The 14151-nt window shown below is 31.8% G+C and overlaps 3 protein-coding genes across 3 annotated transcripts; 1 reads left to right on the forward strand and 2 right to left on the reverse strand.

The window, feature by feature from the left end:
• Positions 1-504: 504 nt before the first annotated feature.
• On the reverse strand, positions 505-5694 carry LOC105618334 (amidophosphoribosyltransferase-like). Its single transcript, XM_012199877.1, has 8 exons — positions 5611-5694; positions 2433-2649; positions 2011-2303; positions 1681-1930; positions 1358-1597; positions 1159-1286; positions 842-1063; positions 505-777 (listed from the first exon to the last, which is right to left on the reverse strand). Exons 1-8 carry the CDS (start codon positions 5692-5694, stop codon positions 505-507), a joined length of 1707 nt encoding a protein of 568 aa, XP_012055267.1.
• A 2339-nt stretch (positions 5695-8033) lies between these two features.
• LOC105618440 (multifunctional protein ADE2) lies at positions 8034-10558 on the forward strand. Its single transcript, XM_012199980.1, has 6 exons — positions 8034-8040; positions 8576-8899; positions 8993-9336; positions 9423-9698; positions 10181-10325; positions 10398-10558. Exons 1-6 carry the CDS (start codon positions 8034-8036, stop codon positions 10556-10558), a joined length of 1257 nt encoding a protein of 418 aa, XP_012055370.1.
• A 674-nt stretch (positions 10559-11232) lies between these two features.
• LOC105618336 (probable Xaa-Pro aminopeptidase 3) lies at positions 11233-13325 on the reverse strand. The gene is made up of 4 exons (XM_012199878.1): positions 13277-13325; positions 12193-13134; positions 11660-12022; positions 11233-11574 (listed from the first exon to the last, which is right to left on the reverse strand). The coding sequence occupies exons 1-4, from the start codon at positions 13323-13325 to the stop codon at positions 11417-11419; spliced, it is 1512 nt and encodes a 503-aa protein (XP_012055268.1). The 3' UTR covers positions 11233-11416.
• Positions 13326-14151: the final 826 nt, after the last annotated feature.

A 14151-nucleotide genomic window follows, 5' to 3' on the forward strand; every position in this document is an offset into this window, starting at 1 on the left:
ATGTAGCATATACGAATCTGCATCGTGCAACTTTGGCGATTCATAACTCCGCTTATAATAAAGTTAACTTGATGTTTTTTCAATTTAAAAAAAATTTTTCAATTTAAAGAAAAAAAGGTGAAGAACTTTGCTTTAGCGATAATGTCGAAAAATATTATATTAATAAAAAATTTATTAAAACTAAGATGTATTATTTTTTCAAATTTCTCAAAACTTATTTTTTATCTAATATTAAAAATAGATAATTTTATTGTTTGAAGGATACTAAAAGTATTTATGCAAAGTGCAATGATGACCCCAACTTTTTTTACAAGTGGGTAACAGCATTAAAGTATTCATTTTAGGATTAGTTTTATAGCTGTAAAAAATGTCGGTGTGAACCTGTGTATTAACGAAAGGGTAATATAACACTTTGTTAAATCGTACATTGCAGAATGCTACATATTCGTTATTTTATTTCAGATACCTGAGTTTTGTTTGATTTTAGAAAAAAATCATGCGTTTTTACCAGTCGAGGTCACCAGGTAATTCGTCTGGATACTCTCCCGTTAAGCAGGCAGTACAGTGACCGATATAATTACTTTCGCGATTGTCCATGCGATACCTGACCGCCTCGACAAGCCCCTCAACTGAAAGGTACGTTAAACTATCTGCTCCCACATGTTTGGCCAATTTTACACTGTCAAGCTTATTCGCGATAAGTTCTTCTCTTGTTGGAATATTGATGCCCATATAACATGGATACTTCAGCGGTGGCGAGGCTATTCTGATATGAACCTGTAAATGTGACATGACGAATATATTAATAAATATAAATAGAAAAAATATTAAGAAAACTTACCTCCTTAGCGCCTGCATCCCTTAACAATTTAATGATGGGACCGATTGTATTTCCCCGAACGATAGAATCATCAATGAGAACTATTTTTTTTCCTTTTACATTCTCAGACAAAGCTCCGAATTTCTTGGCTACTCCAAGCTGCCTCAGTCGCGTGCTAGGTTGAATAAATGTTCTACCTACGTATCTGTTTTTGCACAGCACTTCAGCGAAAGGTATCTTAGACTGTAACATTAAAAAGAAAAAAGTATTATTTAGACATAAATTGCACATTCTTATATTTGCTCAGCAATTATACTGCTGATTTTATTTGCATTTACTTGTCTGGCGTATCCATGTGCCGCTGCAGTTCCCGATTCTGGTACAGAACTGACTATATCTGCTTCAACCGGGGATTCCATCGCTAGCACTCGTCCACATTGCATACGAACGGAATATACCATTTGACCTATATTATAAATGAATACATAATTAAACATGTCTCTCTATCGCGCTATATTGTCATTCTTATTTATGTACCTTCAAAAATACTGTCGCTCCGAGCGAAGTAGACGTATTCAAAAATACAAAATGCCTGTGGTTTTTTATTTGGCCTTTCCACTATTTCTATAGTTTTAATACCTTCTCTAGTCAGCTCCACAATTTCGCCAGGAAATACTTCGCGAACATATCTTGCACCGATACTTAAGAATCCGCAAGATTCCGACGAAATTACCCAGCCTTCTGCTTCATCGTCATCGTCATCAGACTCGTTACTTGCTGCAATTCATGTTATTATTTTGCATTAATATTAAAGAATCATTAAAATAGACATTTACTTTTATTGATATTTCAATATGCACCTAAATTGCCAATTGGCACAATTTTCCCTAAACAAAGAGGTCGATTTCCATAAGGATCTCTTACACCATAAATTTTGTCCCTCTGCATTATGACTAAGGAGTATGACAACGGTGCCAATTGCATAAGGTGTTTGATACGTGCAGGCCAATCTGGTCCATTGACTTCACCTTCCGGCGGATTCAAGCAGAGCGCTTGTGTTATAAGCTCCGAGTCCGAATGCGTTGATAAACCAACGCCTCGACCTAATACCTGAACATACATATGAGATCAAAATGGAATTCAGATTCGATCGACAAGGATTATTAATATAAATTTTTCCTTCGTATTACCATTTTTCGAAGAGACTCCGTGTTGACTAATTCTCCATTATGTCCAACTGCCAGTGCCCCGTGCGCAGTGTGTACTACAAATGGTTGACAATTGACTTCTTCACTGGCTGCACTTGTACTGTATCTGGTATGACCAATTCCAAGATTTCCTTTGAGTTTTCTCATAATCTCGTCGTTGAAAATATTATTGATCATTCCCATACCCTTATGAACATGGAATGACTTGGAGCAGAAACCCTCGCTTGTTACGATTCCAGCGCTTTCTTGTCCCCTATGTTGTAACGCCACTAAACCTAATTGAATGAAAATAAGATTGAATGAAAATTGTTTCTTCTGATTCGTATTTTTTTCTCTCTTATTGTATATACATTTATATACTTTTTTATTTCAGTTAATTTCTATCACATACAAAATGAATCTACCTAAACAAATAACTTGAGCAACATCAATTTGTGATGGCCAGTCGCCTGCAGCTATACATCCGAAAACACCGCATTCGTGTGTAAGACCAGTAGATCTTTGCTCCCTGGTTTCACCTTTGCTTCGTGGTTTCGTACATTTTGATTCTTCCGTGGAAAGACGAGACATTGCTTCAGCACAATATTCGTTATCTTTATCGTGAAATGTTTCCATTGCGATCTGTCACAAATAAAATATGTTAAGTTTAGCAGGAGTAATTAAGATAATTAAGACAAATAGATTGGATTAAAAAGTCATAAAAAAACATGATAATCATAAACGTTCTTATCAATATTGAATTATTATGTATTTCTCATATTGTACCATTAATAAGTTTTAATAATTATAATGTAATAAAATTTAAATTTTTCTCTGGATTTAAATATATACTCTTTCATGAAACTTAATATATTATATTTGATTTATAAAGGTTTTTCATGTAGATATATTATATATAAATTATGTATTGTATATCCTACTAAAGTGCCTAAAGAGAGAGTAGATCCTTTCATAATTCTTCTTTATGTATTATCTGCATTGCCCTTGTAAACTATTGACCCCCAGCAGACTGATAGAATCACATATCTTACGTTTGTTCAATGCTACAACTATGTTTTCTCATCACATTTGCGCAACCTGCATTTCGCAACTGATTTCATCATTTTACATCGTACTGACGTCACAAATGTCATAATATAGAACAGTTATATTTGTGTTTACAACAAATCGATTCTTTCACATCACGCGAGAAATTGCATCATATTTTTCTGCAATAAGATAGTTTTCCTGTGTCAGTTACAAACTACATATAGATACGAAAGTAATGTTATCTTTTTTTTTACTTATTTTACGTTTCTAGTTCGATTGAATATTGGTTCTCAAAAACAAAACTCGCAAGAACAAATATAAACTCATGTAACTTATTTATTAGAAAAGAAAAATCGAATTATTTTTATAAATATTAATTTTTATGAAGCAAGTCAAATGGATGACACTTTTATTATGTTATCTAAATCTATGTAAAGAAATATAATTTGTAGAAATAATAATTTTAAGGAAAAATTATAACATTAACTTATGATTCTAAGATTTTAACTTACGATTCTAAAATTTCTAAAGATATTAATATTACAATAATAGGGATTACAATAATAAGTGTTCTGTTTTTCAATCATGAAAGAGAAATATAGATTTTTCTTACGAATAAATTACTAAGGGCAAGACTGAAATATATTATACATTCATCTCTCTGAGAGAATACTTTTCTATCGCTAATCATTGAATTTACAGTTGCGTCGATTTATTTGAACTAAAATAAACAAGAATGTGAATAAAAAAATTTAAAAAAAAATGAAACCGAACAGAATGTATACAAATATTTTCGTCTGTGCATGAGATCCACAACTTTACTGTCAATATATTTATATTTATCATGAATCAGTTAAGAAACTGCTGACAAATTTAAAATGATATTTGATATGTGCGAAGATATGAGATCAAGCAGAATAGAGCGAAGGAACACAATAATTTTTTATACGAGACGATTTCGATTAATTTAATTCCGATTAATTTAATTGGCAGTTAACTCGAATTGCATAAAATAAAATCTCTAATATATAATTCCTTGTGTTCTTAATCTTATTTTCGATATAATAAACAAAAATTTCATAATTCTAGTAAATGATTTAATAATTCTATTCGTGTATTAACAAAACATGATTACAAAATAAAATGCAGACGTTACTTAATGAGTTGAATTAAATACTTAATTAATAATTAATTAATAATTAATTAATAATTAATAATTAATGATTAAATTAATTCAAGTTCGGTTCAAGTCATCCATATATTTCTCTTAATTCTTCACTCTGAAAGTTTGAAAGCTACTCCGATAAAAAATAAGACTTTCTTATTGTATTGAGAAGGAGTCATACGCAACGAATACATAAGACCTGTTTTTTCTATGACTGAACTAGTATACACTTTTGGAACTTAAAGTGAAATAGGTATATATGTTTGGCGAAAGCGAGAAAGAGTTCCAATGTAGTCTAGTGCAAATCTATAACAAAAGGCAGACTATAATAATCCATGAAGATTGTTTTTCCCGAGCGTCAAAGCCAGAAACATTTTTCATTATTCATAAAACTAAAAAATTACAAAAATCAAGCGTAAATTTCTTTCTCGTCAGGAACAAATCACTAGAAAAAAATGTTTTGTTCTTTGAATTAAAATTTTTGAAAATTGAAACAAAAATTTTTTAGTATCGAATAAAACTGTTAAATTATGCGAATTAAATTGTTTAGTTGGTATAAACAAATATTTTTGTTATTTACAAAGCAAAAAAATTATTGCAAAAGTAACTAAATTTTTGTTATATAAACAAAATATTTGGTTGCTTTTAAAAAATATTTCTACCAAAACAATTTTGCTGAAGACACTAAGGCCCAGTTTCACAATTCATGTGACCTGTTCTTTTTAGCTGAACTTCATCTTTCTTCTTTTTCTTTCTATGGAAAGAAAAAAAGAAAAGATGAACTGTGCAAGAACTTTAGCTAAAAAGAATAAACCTACAGTTAAGAATAAACCTACTCTTAACCGAAATTTAACTTATTCATTACTTCTTTCCAATTCTAGAATTAAAAAGAGATGAGAAATACGTTGAACCTCGGCTAAAAATTAATCGTGAGTTGTGAAACTAGGCTTAAATCCTTTTTCCTTAGTGTATAAATATAAAGATTCATATACCTTAAAGGATAATAAGTTTTTTATTAAATCAACTCGTTATTTTCATATTGGATATAAGTTCACATTGCGAATCAGACTCGTGCGATCTCAATGGATTAACACTGTTAACAGCGTGACACGAAATAACGTAATGAAGCTAAAGATCGTAGATCAGCTAAGTTTGCGACGGATGCTGTGGACGAAGAATCGCATGTTGGATACACGATTGGCCTTCTTTCCTATCTATGAGTTCTCACTTTGTGAAGATTCTACGAAGATCACAGAAAGGAAACTACTTGTTTGACTTTTCGAGTTATGAAATAATGAAAATGGACGCGAATAAGTAATGTGCGAATCACGCTTGATTCGCGAGGATCCTGGTGGAGATCCGGATGTATGAGGAAGCGATGAACGTACCTCACGTGTGTCGAGTGCGTGCAGAGACGCGCCGAGAAACGTTCTCGTGCTCCTCGTCCCGCTTTGGGAACACGTCTGGTTCATATGAAACGTGTGCTTCGTATTTCGAATCACAAGCCACAAATTGAAACGACGGGGGTACCTAGTGACAGCCAATGAGAAAGCCCACTGCCCGCCGGAGGGGCTCGCTCCGCTTGATCGGTATGACCATTATCTCTTCCTTCTCGAAGAAGAGGGACGATGTGAGAGGATATGAGTGCAACGCCGCGTCGATTCAAGAGACGAATGGACCATCTCTCAAAGAAACAATATCTCTCTCTTTTTCTCTTTTTTTGTCTCTTTCTTTCTTTCGTTCTCTCACGACGACAGACATCGAAAGAATTGGCATGGATCATGTTAAACGCTAGGATTGATCAAGGATAGGACACTTAAAGACATTTCGATATTAGCTGTACAATATTAGCTAAAAGTATCAGCAAAAAATTTCAGCTATAAATTAACTGACAAGTTTTTGTCATAAATACGCCCTGAGATCAACTGTAAAAAAACAAAATAAATAATTTGGGATTTATAATGCAGCGAAATATATATTTTGTTTTAAGTAAATAACTTTTAAATAAATAGGTAGATTCAAATAAACTTTTGCACGAATTTATTAAAGTTTTATTAGTATATATAAAAAATTCGATTTAATTTGTAACGCTACGACCTTCTCAATTTGCAAATAATTACAAAACGCGAATTTACATCAAAACTAACAAAACAATTAAAAAATTTTTAAACAATAAGAGAATCCAAATTTTACATGAATATACTAATAACGTTTTAGAATTGAGTTTTAAAAAGTAATTATATAAATAATTTAAAATTACATAAACAGTAATTACATTAAAATAAACAGTAATTAAAAAAAATTAATTAAATAGAAACAAATTGTCAATATGAGCTACTGCAGTTATTGATGCTTATAATTAATCATAATTATGTAATAGTAGAATAATTTAAAATTTTTGTATATATTTTTGCTTTGAGATGTAATATATACAAACGTAATATATACAATCCTTAAGTTAACGTCATTTGCCATGTGATTATAGAAATTATAGGAATTAGCCGCCTCTCATTGCCGGTAATATTAGCACGACCTCGAACGGACGTGTAATTGCGACGTAATCCTGTTTGAATTTTGTAAAGTTCCGAAGCTGGAAACTCAATGATCTCTTTTGTTCTCGTGGCAATCGATAAGATTTTGACGCTTTCGAAAGATTAGTCAGTGGAAATGCCACGGTCCAATTTTATCGAATTTGACCATCGTGGAATTATTTCTATTACGTAATGTATATGTCGTAATTCTATATGAGTTACAATTGACACTCGTAACGATATACATATCGATATATACTCGTTTCCTAACTTGTAAAAGAAAATAGTTATAAGTACTTTTAGAATTGTATTATTTATATTAAAATTATTTAAATTATTTAAATTATTTAAAAGGAAACAAATTGTGAGTCGTTGCGTATTGGCATAATATTAATATATTAAAAGATCTACTTTGAGTTCATGATACTCTTAACGTTCGAACTTTTCCTATGATATTTTTAACTCAGGACTCTTAATTCATAATGACAGTCAACATTTTATCTTTTGATCTTACATCGTTGATTTTAATTTTTCGTTCTTTAATTTGGATGTTCAATTTAACCATTATAAAAGAGAATTCAAACCACATTATGTTTGTTTTTCCGTAATTATTTATTTAAATGTACCGAAGAGGATTCAAATTCAGAGTCAAAACGTTTGTGAATTTTATAGTTAAATTGATTTATTATATTAATTATCGACATTAATAACTGTGACAGTTCACATTAGTAATTTATTTTTCTTTTCGATTTATTTTTGGAGCTCCACTTTATTTGTCTTTTTTAATTATTTATGTAATTATTTGTGATTAAATTTAATTAAAAGTTAAGTAAAAACTTTCAATTAAAGATAATTATAATTAATATTAAAATTATAATTATTAATAATAATATACAATTACAAAATATAATTATTTACAATTTATAATTTAATTTATATATATCTTATATTTCCAATGGAGAGGAGTATTGTGATTTTAATCTAAGACTCGATTATCTATTAATCCACAGTGAACTTTCTAGAATGTGTTTCATAAATCTACTCGATAAAATACACGAGTTATAACACGCAAGAGAAATAATTTATTCTTACAATGAGAAAAATATTATTCGTATGATTTTTGTCGATATCGATGTTGTTGTAACAGAGAGTTCCAGAGAAGCTCCGAGCCAATCGGAAATCAGGCAGACAAAGATCGTAGTGGGGATTGCTAAAGAAATGTATGTGAAATCAAGCGACTTACATTCATTCCAATAATAGACGTTAGAGCAGCTACAAAGATGGCTAGTAAGTCCGTTAGAAGCATTAATTTGATTAATTTTTCCGCTTATGTTCTGTAGAAGCATAGACAAGTATAACGATTTTCGGATACGTGATATTAATCATGAACGTGAATCTCGTAACATTTGTGTCTGAATAATTCGAAGCAATCCTACTGAAAGAAAACATAAAGGAATAAACGAGTTTAGCTAGAGCAACAGGTGGTCGATAATGCATTACTCATACACCGGCCGGTGTTTCATACAAGTGTTTTAACATATGTCTGTGCTTAATGTAATTTACAGCAAATATTATTACAGCAAATATTATTATTTAATTTTAGTTATGTATTTGAAAAATTAATCAATGGACATTTGTATGAGAATGGTGTAATTAATTAATGGGCTATTGGTAAAAATAATAATTTACATACAATCTCGAAACATTCATTCAAAAGAAGGGAAAGATCGGCTTGTTATCTGTATTTGTTATAAAATAAAAAGAGATTTGTTTCGAACCAATCAATATTAAAAGATAATTTTCTCTCTTCTGTTTTTTATAGATTATAAACTTGGGAAAGTTATCAACGAGGGAAAGACGAAGAAGGTTTATGAACTTCTAAATGATCCTACCTTATGTTTGCTGGAAAGCAAGGACCGTATTACTGCTGGCGACGGCGTAAAATCTCATGCATTAGAAGGCAAAGCGACGATTAGCACATCTACCACCATAAAGGTCTTCGGGTTGCTTAATCAAGCTGGTATCAAGACAGCTTACGTCAAATCCGCCGGTCCAAAGTCTTTCATAGCAAAGAAATGTGACATGATACCAATTGAATGGGTTACTAGAAGGCAGGCAACTGGTAGCTTTCTAAAAAGACATCCCGGTATGTATGTGAACGTCAATATCTTTCTCTTGAAATTAACAGAATTAAGAAAATGTTAGAATGCACGATACTATTGATGTACAATTGTTTTAGGGGTACCTGAGGGCTACAGATTCAATCCGCCTCTGCAGGAAACGTTCTTTAAGGATGATGCTAATCATGATCCACAATGGTCTGACGAGCAAATTATTTCCGCGGATTTCCAATTGGGCGGCAGGAAGATAATGAAAGATGAAGTAGATATTATGAAACGCACTACTGTTGTCATTTTTGAGATTCTTGAGAGAGCTTGGACAGTACGTAATAGCTCGTTAATAGATATGAAAATAGAATTCGGTGTGGACTCAGATGGAGAAATTTTGCTAGCTGATATTATCGATAGTGATTCCTGGAGACTCTGGCCTTCTGGAGATAAGAAACAGATGAAAGATAAGCAGGTAAGATTTTTTTCTCGATAGTTTGAGACATTTTCGTCAATATTATTAACTGTGACTATTAAAAATTTATTATATCTGTTTATTAGGTATACAGAGATCTATCCAATGTAACACAACAAAGTTTGGAGACCGTAAAGTGTAACTTTAAATGGGTAGAAGAGCAGTTGGATTATGTTATTGAAGCACCTACTCCATTAGTTGTTATACTTATGGGCTCACCATCCGATGAGGGACATTGCCGAGAAATTGCAAAGCATGCTACAGCATTAGGTCTAAAACCCCAACTTCGAGTCTGCAGTGCTCATAAGGGTACTGAAGAAACTCTAAATATTCTTGCTGAATATGAAGGCAGCGGAGAAAACGTATGTTTAAAATTTCATCTTTTCACAATTCATTATAATAAACTTTCAATATAGATTAGGTGAAATGTAGGTTTCATGAAATATTACTTTTTACTGAATCGCTGTCAACATCACGAAAATCACGAATGCTTATATATGATTAATAATTATTATTGGTAATTATAAAAATATTACTAGAGATAATATATACAAGTTATTTGAATATCTTTTTTAATTAATAATCACAATGTTGATGATAGCAGCAATTTGCAACAGCACAATATTGTGCAATTTTATCATGATATTTATCATTACAACATTGGTCACTAATTTGATATCAAACTTGCTAGGATGACTGTATCAAAAACTTGTACTGACCCGTCGAAGCGATTTGCGTTATCCTGTTATGTTTTAATCACAAAACTTGTTGATAAAGAAAATGATAGCTATAAAAAGATTATTTATTTCCATTTATCACAAGCTTCTTATTTCTTTTTTTGTAGGTGGTACTGATAGCGGTAGCTGGTCGCAGCAATGGTTTGGGTCCAGTACTCTCCGGCAATACAGTCTTGCCTGTCATAAATTGTCCACCTTTGAAATCGGACAATATTGAACGAAGTGTATGGTCCTCGCTTGACGTTCCTTCAGGTATTCTACATAATTTGCATTTATAGTAATTGAATTTGTCTTCTGAAATGTAAAATTAAATTATATTTACAGGACTTGGCTGTACGACAGTCATACATCCAGAAGCAGCTGCACTCGCGGCAGCGCAAATCCATGCGATGCAGAATCACTTGGTTTGGGCTCGTTTGCGAGCGAAGCAACTTTCCAACTTTATAAATTTAAAACGAGCCGATGTTGAATTACGGAAGTTGTGAGCAGTGGCCCAGCTAACAATAAATAGCAATTCATTGCTTTTTCAAGAGTCTCGTGGATACATTGTAATACAATCGTGAAAAGAACTGTACATATTTACACATATTTTAGTGTATTAATTCATTTTGAATGCTACTGTTGCTTTGTAGCGATTGTTTTTTTATTTTTTTCTTCATACGTATTTGCTCACCATGTGGATCGAAATATAATACTTGTCTCATTAAAGTAACAGTGTGATTGTGCCATAGATTGTGATACGATCTGAATATTTTTGTACCAATGATCGCGTTAACTCTTTTCGTATATACTCTACTGTTATTAATTCTAGTAATACTTTACTGGTTTCAAGTATGCAATATTCGTCTATTTCCACTTAAACAAATTTTCGAATAATATAAGAAGTTTTCTTTGTATGAATTTATATTACAATGTATATTATCTAAAATATGTTATCTAAAATAAAAGAAGTGCCAAGTATTGAATATCTCTATGTATTATATAATTATATTATTTTGAATTATCCTCATTAAATAAAATAATATATAACTTTATAATACACAGGCATATACATGTATATATAGAGTAATGTTGTACAAAGCTATCCTTCGATATTTTCATCACGAAATAAACACGTCACAGTAAGTGAAAGTCGGGTTTATAAAAAACTTCAATTATATATGTATAAAAAATATATCTAGATTGTATATGAAAGCGAAGACTTGCTTACTTTCATACACAATTAATGTAATTTTCTGCTATTTACACGGATATACTTATACTTTTTTTATATACATGTAAATAAAAAATAGAAGCATATTGTTTTACTATATACACTGAATATTAAACTGATTTCTTGACTTTTAGCTTGCTAGAGCTTCGATTTCCGCTATCTCCTTTGGACAATTTTTCGTTAAGATTTCTGGACCATTTTCTGTTATTAAAATATCGTCTTCTATACGTATACCTAAACCATGGAAGTGTGACGGTGCATAAGGAGTCTTCGGATTTATGTACACACCTAAAGTAATGAAGAAAAAACAAATTAATTTGTATTAATTTACAAAGTTCTTTGTCTTTAAGACAAATATAAAACATTCAAGTACCAGGTTCCATTGTTATTATCATTCCAGGCTGTATCCTTATGCTTCTGGATATTTTTCCTGTATCGTGCACATCCATTCCAAGATAATGACTGACATGGTGCGGACAGTACGCATATGCAGTTGCTAATAATTTACTTTCCTCTATATTTTTCGGTATCACATTAATGTCTTGCAACCGTTCTCCCAGAAGAAAACACATATGGCGGAATGCATTATCCAACGATGGCATTTCCTTCAGGCTCTTTATCAAGTTTTTTTGCACATCGAGTACTATTTCATAAAGAACTTTTTGTTCCGGCGTAAATTTGCCGCTAATTGGCCATGTCCGCGTTATATCGGATGAATATCCGTGATACTCACAACCTATAAGTGGACAGAAATATAAGAAAATTTTGATTATGTACTAATCAAAAGATCCATTCTTTTCAGCTGAATTTCTTGAATCCACATTATGGAGAGAAAAAAAGAGAAAAGATAAACGGTGCAAGAAGTTAAAAGAACAGGCCTATAATTTTATACATCTCAGTACAAACCTGCATCCATCAAAACTAAATCACCGCTTTGTATAATTTGATTATTATTAATATAATGTATTATATTTGCATTCCTTCCCGCAGCTACGACAGGAGGATATGCCAAGTATTCCGCCCCATGCATACGACATTCATAATCTACAGTAGTGAATAATTGATGCTCGCTTATCCCTGGCTTTGAAGATTGGATTGTTTTTACAATAGCATCAGAGGCAATTCTGCAGCTGTCCCGCATTAAATCGATTTCGCAGGCGCTCTTGATCAAGCGAATTTGATGAAACAAAATCTTGGGGGAAGCAAATATTTGATTGTCCGTCAATTTAATCAATCGACACAACTTCTTATGCAAGATCGGTTGAACAACATCCGCATGATCATACCATATAATGCTGCCTTTGTCTTCTTGTATAAGTGCTGCTAAGAATTGTTCAAATTCTGTAACTGGCAGACTGTAATCTGTGCCAAATACTTCTGTCGCCATTTCAACGCCAGTTCTTGGGCCATCCCATAATTCTGAATGTTCATCTCTCGCTCTCACAAATAAAGTATAAGATGATTTATCTTCTTTATACGTAAGAACTAAAATACTATCAGGCTCCTGACATCCAGAGAAATACAGAAAGTCTGTATTTTGCCGAAAGACATATGGTATCTTGTCAGACATATAAACCTTGATCGATGAAGGTATGACAACTATTTGTTGCCTGTGTATGTTCTTGGTATTTGCCATTAACGTGACACATTCCACTAATTTAGAACGTCTTCTCTTAAGTTCCTGAAGCGATATGCCTGGCAGTACCTCGCCACGCTTTATCAAGTGCGGATGTGTTGTTGATGTCGGTTGTCCACACGCGTGTGGGTGAGTACCTCGTGTGTATTCTGTCTTCGTTAGATTACTTTTAAGTGTTATTTTCGTCGAGAAGCATGCCAGTAATTGACAACCTAAAATTACATCAACAATTAACCAAAGCTTCACACTGACTTTTTTTTAACATATAGATAGAATAAAATTAAATTTATTACAATTGAATAGCAATAATTTTCTTTCAAATTGGAATATTATTGGCATGAATAAGTTTCTTACCAAATTTATTCGGACTGTATCTCAGCCAATATTTTATACCACTGAACATATTTCAAATATATTTGATAACTAGATGTTCACTGTAGAATTTTATTTTATACCTTGTTCACTTCGGACAACGTAATATTTTGTGATATTCAATGTAGAATTTAACCTATAAAATTTTAAAACCGAAAACAATGTGTACGAAAGGCAATCACCGTTTGACTTGCACAGCTAATATGGATGTGTGTTTACATGAAAGCTGCCATATTGCTTCATATTAATGCAATAAAGATCTTTTTGGCTAAACTCTCCTCTTGGAAAGAAAAGGAAGAAAGATGAATTGCACAAGTTTAACAAAAAAAAAGGCTTCTTGACATTTTCTCTGGCATGTACATACATTATGCTATAAGATAGAATTATAAAATTGATTATTTATTTTTTATATATACATGAAACATTAACTAATTTTTGCAGATTTAACAGAACTGAGAGACAAGAAAGCTGTTTTATTTGCATCATATTATATTCTTTGAACTTACAATAAAATATTATTATAATAATATGATTAATATATTGTACTAATACCAAGTTTCTCTCTGCTAATACATAATTCCGCCATTGCCTCGCGGATTATCGCGCGATGACTGACATGGAATTATGTATATTAGTATAAAATATTAATCATATTATTATAATGTTTTGTTGTAAGACTGTGTAATATTGTGGAATATAATTTTTGTATCAGCTACTGACACCGAATCTGAATGATGAACGCGAAAAATCGCATATATATAGAGCGCAGGTGGGATCAAATTTGGATTCACAATAATATAGATCACGAGTCAATCGCATTGAGCGTCCAGCAAACGAGAATGGATTAAAATGATTCA

The sequence above is a fragment of the Atta cephalotes genome (assembly GCF_000143395.1).
Source record: "Atta cephalotes unplaced genomic scaffold scaffold00016, whole genome shotgun sequence".
Classification (NCBI taxonomy): Eukaryota; Metazoa; Arthropoda; class Insecta; order Hymenoptera; family Formicidae; genus Atta; species Atta cephalotes.

Bases quoted from the DNA above. Each gene is read 5' to 3' on its own strand.
- LOC105618334 (XM_012199877.1), bottom strand. From the start codon at position 5,694: ATGAACCAGACGTGTTCCCAAAGCGGGACGAGGAGCACGAGAACGTTT. The intron at 2,650-5,610 runs GTACGTTCATCG...TATTTGTGACAG, and splicing joins ACGCACTCGACACACGTGAG to ATCGCAATGGAAACATTTCA. The intron at 1,598-1,680 runs GTGCATATTGAA...CATGAATTGCAG, and splicing joins TGTGCCAATTGGCAATTTAG to CAAGTAACGAGTCTGATGAC.
- LOC105618440 (XM_012199980.1), top strand. The intron at 8,900-8,992 runs GTATGTATGTGA...CAATTGTTTTAG, and splicing joins CTTTCTAAAAAGACATCCCG to GGGTACCTGAGGGCTACAGA. The intron at 9,337-9,422 runs GTAAGATTTTTT...TCTGTTTATTAG, and splicing joins AACAGATGAAAGATAAGCAG to GTATACAGAGATCTATCCAA.
- LOC105618336 (XM_012199878.1), bottom strand. From the start codon at position 13,325: ATGTTCAGTGGTATAAAATATTGGCTGAGATACAGTCCGAATAAATTT. The intron at 13,135-13,276 runs GTAAGAAACTTA...ATGTAATTTTAG, and splicing joins ATACAGTCCGAATAAATTTG to GTTGTCAATTACTGGCATGC. The intron at 11,575-11,659 runs GTACTTGAATGT...TCATTACTTTAG, and splicing joins GATAATAACAATGGAACCTG to GTGTGTACATAAATCCGAAG.